The 6,047-nt window shown below is 41.5% G+C and overlaps 1 protein-coding gene across 1 annotated transcript; it reads right to left on the bottom strand.

Annotated features, from left to right (window-relative positions):
- Window positions 1-4,106: 4,106 nt before the first annotated feature.
- LOC141482708 (uncharacterized) lies at window positions 4,107-5,733 on the bottom strand. The gene is made up of 2 exons (XM_074176395.1): window positions 5,384-5,733; window positions 4,107-5,320 (listed from the first exon to the last, which is right to left on the bottom strand). Exon 2 carries the CDS (start codon window positions 5,314-5,316, stop codon window positions 4,195-4,197), a length of 1,122 nt encoding a protein of 373 aa, XP_074032496.1. The 5' UTR covers window positions 5,317-5,320; window positions 5,384-5,733; the 3' UTR covers window positions 4,107-4,194.
- Between the last annotated feature and the right edge of the window lie 314 nt (window positions 5,734-6,047).

Below are 6,047 nucleotides of genomic sequence, written 5' to 3'. Positions count from 1 at the left end.
ACATTATCATGATTGTACTCAATATTAGATAAAAAATAAAAAAATAGTGTATTAAAATTGTTTTATTTATTAAAAACTAAATAGAATAATAACCTTAGAAATGATGCAAGTAATATGTAAACTATTGGTTTTATTTTTCATAAATTCAACATATTGAAATCACTTCAAGATGTGTATGTTAGCATAAGATTTCCATGAATCCTCCGTCTCTCTATCCGCTCTTCATGGGTTAGACACCAGCACTCTCGAAAGTGGACATCTCTGTTGGGGTGAAATTGGCCGACATTCTCACACAATTGCCAATCATTTCTACAAGCACTGCATAAATTGTTCCAACAATCCACACTATATTCACCACATTGTAGACATCGCTGGACTAATGTATCGCAAGTCGCTACACAATTTATGCATATATTCCTTGAAATGCCCATATTATTACACATAATCTCTTTCGAACATTCTCTGCACTGCTGGCGGTAGTCACTTACTTCTAGAGTTGAACCATTTATCCTCTTCCGAAGTGGGTCTGGATTCCTTGCCACAACACATCTACGACACAGGCCGGTACATGGGTTGATATATGTTTCAGGCCAATACCCATGGCAGTTGTAACACACTATATGTTTGCCAATTTTGATTGGAAAGCCGCGTATTGTCGGTTTTGTATCCCACTCTTTAGGGAAAGACATATTCACTGATAGATGTACAAATATTCAATCGATGAATTTAACTACACTCTCACGCTCCCATGTTTCCCTCTTATAAACAGGTACCGTGAAGAGTGGGGTAGAGTGGAGGGAGCTACCACCACCACTGTCAAAAATCATATAAAAATCGGTGAGTGATTGTAAACTTCAGTCAGTATTCAAGTATCACCACAAGAATACATTAATATGTCTGCCCAGAGAGCTGCTGTGTTAGCATTATTATCTCAGAGAGATATTAATAACCATGAGCTGGTGGAAGAGTTTGAAGACGTTGGACAGATAGTGGGTGTTGACGAAGAAAATGATGGTGGAGATATGCAGTATGAGGTGAATGAGCAAGGTGCAGAAGGTGGCTTAAATATCGAAGACGATGAGGCAATTGAGCAAGGTGTTGGGGATTTAGACATTGATGATGATGAAGAAGGTCTTGTTGAAGAAGAAGATGAAGGTATCGCAACAGATTCGACTCACGAGACTGACGACAGCGGAGTAGTTATTGGCAATGTTGAGTGGTTGAATATCACTGAGACATTGGATGATCCGTTAGATTTGTATTGTGTAACGGATAGCCATGTCAGGATCAAAACGATTGACGGTGAAATAGAGAAGTTGTGTTGGTGTTGCTTCCGCTTTTATTCTGTGCGGAATAACAATGGAGGGTATTATGAGCACGTCGACATTCATTACACCGCCCGCTTCATGGAGATGGGGCAAACATGGTGTAAAGCATGTGATAGGCCTTTGACCAACTTTAGGAGAATAGCCGTCTGTATCATATGTAACAACACCCCACCTCTGGAGATGTAACCGTGGACCTTCGGGTCAACAAAAAAAAACAGCCCTTTTCAGGGCTACATTATTTAAACAAAGAGTAGATATCTCATAATGAGATTGCAACAACACCCCATCTGCGGAGCAGTTACCGTGGACTTTCGGGTCAACAAAAATACAGCTCTTTTCAGAGCTACAAACAAAGTGTAGATATCTAATAATAAGATTGATCACTCAGTCAAAGAAATAGAATATTTTGAGTGTCACATAATCATACGAAGAGTAGTTTGTAATATATGGATATACCTCTAAAATGTACATCCATATACATATGAGGTATGCACAAATGTGTTATAGAATATGTAAGTTCTCTGAATATCTTATCTTTGTGAAATAAATCACATTGAAAAATGATTGTTTAAGCGTCCGAGTGGATTTGAATCTGTTTGATAACATACTAGCTCTCTCTTATCTGAACAATTGCAGAATTCATGTCAAGATTTGGAAATATAATTTTCATAAGACAATATTTCAAATTCGAGGGGTGTTTATTCAGAGTAGTCAATAAGAGTAATTGGTATTGTAATTCAGAATATTTATTTCAAAGGTGGAAAGGAGAGAGGGAGGTAGACACTGCCCCAACCACGCAGTGTCTCGTGTACACCAACCAAACAAAATGTGTACTCCGAGGAAGGATAAAGGATGGGTGAAATAGGGAAAAAAATAGGGAAAAAAAAGGAAAGGATTACAAGTCGTCGTCGTCGTCGCTGTCATCGGGTCGGGGGAAGTACTGCCACATCACCGAACCCTCAGAAAACGCCATTTCCTCCGCAAATGCGTCGTCGTCCCAGAGATCGTCATCATCATCATCCGAGCTGCAAGAGTCTTCGGAGTGGTCTTCGGTACTGGTCACATGCAGTACCTGGACCGAAGATGTGGAAGGGTGATGAGGCGTGGTGGTTGAATCGGCCTCCATATCTGGATTCTCCATATCGGAATCCTCCAACTGAAGATCCGGGAGTGGCGCTGTAGGTTCTTCCGCCTGGGGTCCGGTCGTGGAATCGGCTTCCTGGTATGTTGACATGCTGACGATAGCTACTCAACTGAAGATTACATTGAGGAACTCCTACATTTATACTCTTGCACAGGAGGGGGTATAGTGGGAGGCGGAGTGGGGGGGAGGTGGGGGTCGCAAAAAACGCGCCCCGGATGCAAGTGGTGGATGTTGAGCGCTAAAATTCGGCCGCTCCGCGGCCGAGCGACCTGCGTCCGCTCGACCGCGGAGCGGCCGAATTTCAGCGCTCAACATCCACCACTTGCATCCGGGCCGGATGCAAGTGGCGGATGTTGAGCGCCCCAGCCGCGAAGCGGCCTGCTGAGCGATCGCTTCACGATCGCGAAGCGATCGCTTCGCGATCGCCTATACAACCTTTCCCTTCGTTACTTATCCGAATATACATTGCTTGAAATTTCTTTATGATACGAATTTTTATCAACATTATTGAAATAATGTTCCAAAGATATTCAAAGATAATGATTAACTGTTTCCATTTTCTAATTAGTTCATTTTATAGCGAAACAACTAACGTTTCACCGCAAGGGTGTACCGATATAGCCCTATTTTTTTCACTACTACCAAATAGAGTGGTTAGGTTGAATGCTGCCCCACCCACGCAGCATTCCGTGTGCACCAACCAGGTACTATGTGCACTCCGAGGAAAACCTAACCTAACCTACCTGATCATCATCATCATCATCTATAATGATGATGTCAGGTTCGGGAGAATCAACCACCACGATGATATTTGGTGGAGCGATTTGATGATCTTCAAGCCACAGTTGATCCACAAGTTCTGGGCTGGCAAATTCATCATGTTCAAACTCATCTTCGTCTGAGGTTACATCTTGTTCTTCATTCAGCTCTATTGTTGTATCTGAATACCCATCGAATTCATCATCGGGAGATGTTGAATCAACTACAGCAACTTGAATGTCACCATAGGACCAATTCTCTGGTGGGGCAAAATGAGGTTCACTGGTGGAATCAGCTTCCCGAATAATTGGTGTTGCTTGATTCATGATGAACGAACAAGTTGAAGAATATTGAGAATACAATCTTATTTATATGATTTGAAGAAAGTGGGGTAGAGTAAGGGAAGGGGAATATGTGAAAAATAAAGACCCACTAGGTTATTTATTCAAGTATTGATGTGAGAATTGGGGAATAAATCCAATATAATATTCATTAGATTCATGATTTCATTTTTACACATTCACATAAATGAAATTTGTTTGAATAATGTTGAGAGAAGTAATGATGAGAGAAGTGTCAAAAGGTTTTGGAATTATACTCAGAGCATTACTAGAATCACCTTTATTTATTCTCTAGAAAAAATAACTATTTTACAATTCACACACTTTCAAATGATGGAAATTCTATACAATTATTCTATTTAACTAATTTTATTCCATATACTACATGTGACTAGAAAATGACTAGAATGAAGGAATAAATACTGCCCCAACCACGCAGTATTTTGTGTGCAACAACCAAAATAGATATGCACTCCAATATTCCTTATTTTATTTTTTCATTCATAACATTCATAACCTTAAAATTAACATGCAAGTTTTTATTATATTCCTAAAATTACAATTTTTTTATTCTAAACATACATCTAACTTAAACTAAACAAAAATATATTTACAAAAGGGGTTAGGTATTAAGGAACCCCTGGCACATGGCATCCCATTCCTGAACAAGAGGTCCATATTTTTGGATGTAAGCCAAACTCTTTCCTTGTTGCGAATCTTCTTCTTGAAGTTTCGCCCTAAGCAAAGAGAGTCGCTTCTCTAATTCCAGTTTCTGGGCCTCGATGGTGGAAATATCCGCCATCAAGGCCCTTTTTCTGGAATCAGAACCATCCACAACCTTCTTTTCCCTCAAATATCTCTTTTTCACAGACTGTGCATAGGTAATAGACTCTTTGAGTTTATTACCCTCTACCACAGTCTGTGAAAGGACATTTTCCGGGCCAACCTCTTGTTCGGAATGCTCAACACGTACCTGGGGGGTGACTGGAGGGGGTGACGCATTCCGATGGACCTGGGGGGTGGCTGGAGGGGGTGACGCATCCCGATGGACCTGGGCGACGACTTCCACCAAGTTCTGCACCTCCATCACTGGAAGGGGTGCTGTAGGCCAACCACCGTAAGGTGAGTTCTTTTCACACTTTTTGCGAAAAGCACTCAACTTACCACCCCTCCCACCTTTGGCTTTGGATGCCTTCACAGGTGCGGACTTCTTCACAGGTGCGGACTTCTTCACAGGTGCGGACTTCTTCATCTTCTTGGCCCTCTTCACCGGTTTCTCGAACTCATCCCCTGAATCGATGGGGGATAATGGTTCGATGGGCGATAAGAAGCTTTGAAGATGCGATAAATCCGCCAGAGACTCGTCCAGGTCCGGGTTGTAGACATTCAGTAAATCTTCAATTTGGGGTGCTGACGAAGAAGTTGGTCCACTGAATGTCGACAAAGTTGGTGGGGGGTCAATCTCCTCCTCCTCGGGGGTTGGTTTGAAGTCCTCGAAAAAGAACTTCAAGTCAGGAGCCGCCACTTCCTGGGTGGAAGTCATCCCCGGTGGTGGAATGGGAGCCGCCACTTCCTGGGTGGAAGTCATCCCCGGTGGTGGAATGGGAGCTGCAGCTGGTGTTGCAGCTGGTGGTTGTACCATGATGTCCTGTAGGACAACCACCCTCCTCCGCTCTACATCCTCCAACTGTCTCTCACTGAGAGTGGTAATCGGGGTCATCAGAGCATTCCTCAGAAAAGACATGATTCTAGAAAGAGAAAATGAAAATATTAGACAATATAATATAAATAGTATGGAAGTGTGTACTTACATCAAGCTGCTTGGAATTTTCAACTAAGTTGGCTGGCAGGTATCTCAGGTTGGCTGCTTCTTTCGAAGGAAGACTGCAATCGAATGATGAACTGTGGCCTCCTCCTCATGTTTTATAGCCGTATGCTCCCTACCACTTCGGGTGGGAATGGGAGTGGGGGTGGAAGTGGGGTAGGATAATTCGTTTGAAATATTCGACAAGTATGAATTTTACAATTTGTTGAACAAACCAGGTAATGAGTGAAAAAATTCAATTACTCGATTGCTCTTCCAATAAGGCAATGAGTAAATTTAATTTCTTGTCACTTATACTGTTTTCATCTTTCAGTACATTCAAAAGAATTCTTAAATTTTGTTCGGAACTTGTCTGATAGAATTCAATATCGTTGTGGCCCCAAGGTAATGTCTTGGTGGTATTAGGAATGATGAATCGCTTATCATCATTATGTGATAGCGCGACTTTATTGCACATCAACGTGTAAATATCATGTAAATCACTCCTGAATACATTCATCTTTCTAAATATTATACCGCCTGTTTCAACAATCCTAATGTAATCTTCAATTGAAATTTGATTTTTTATAACGGATTTTTTAATACCTTTTGCTTTCTTTATTTCATCAGACACACTTTGTACATGATATGCTTTCGCACCGGTGCCATGG

The sequence above is a fragment of the Leptinotarsa decemlineata genome, unplaced genomic scaffold (genome assembly GCF_025532065.1).
Source record: "Leptinotarsa decemlineata unplaced genomic scaffold, Ldec_3_MD MMD2_tig00001719_RagTag_RagTag, whole genome shotgun sequence".
In the NCBI taxonomy this organism is placed as follows: domain Eukaryota; kingdom Metazoa; phylum Arthropoda; class Insecta; order Coleoptera; family Chrysomelidae; genus Leptinotarsa; species Leptinotarsa decemlineata.
Note: the sequence above shows the minus strand (reverse complement) of the source record. Positions and strands in the feature narration are given on the sequence as shown.

Bases quoted from the DNA above. Each gene is read 5' to 3' on its own strand.
- LOC141482708 (XM_074176395.1), bottom strand. From the start codon at position 5,316: ATGTCTTTTCTGAGGAATGCTCTGATGACCCCGATTACCACTCTCAGT.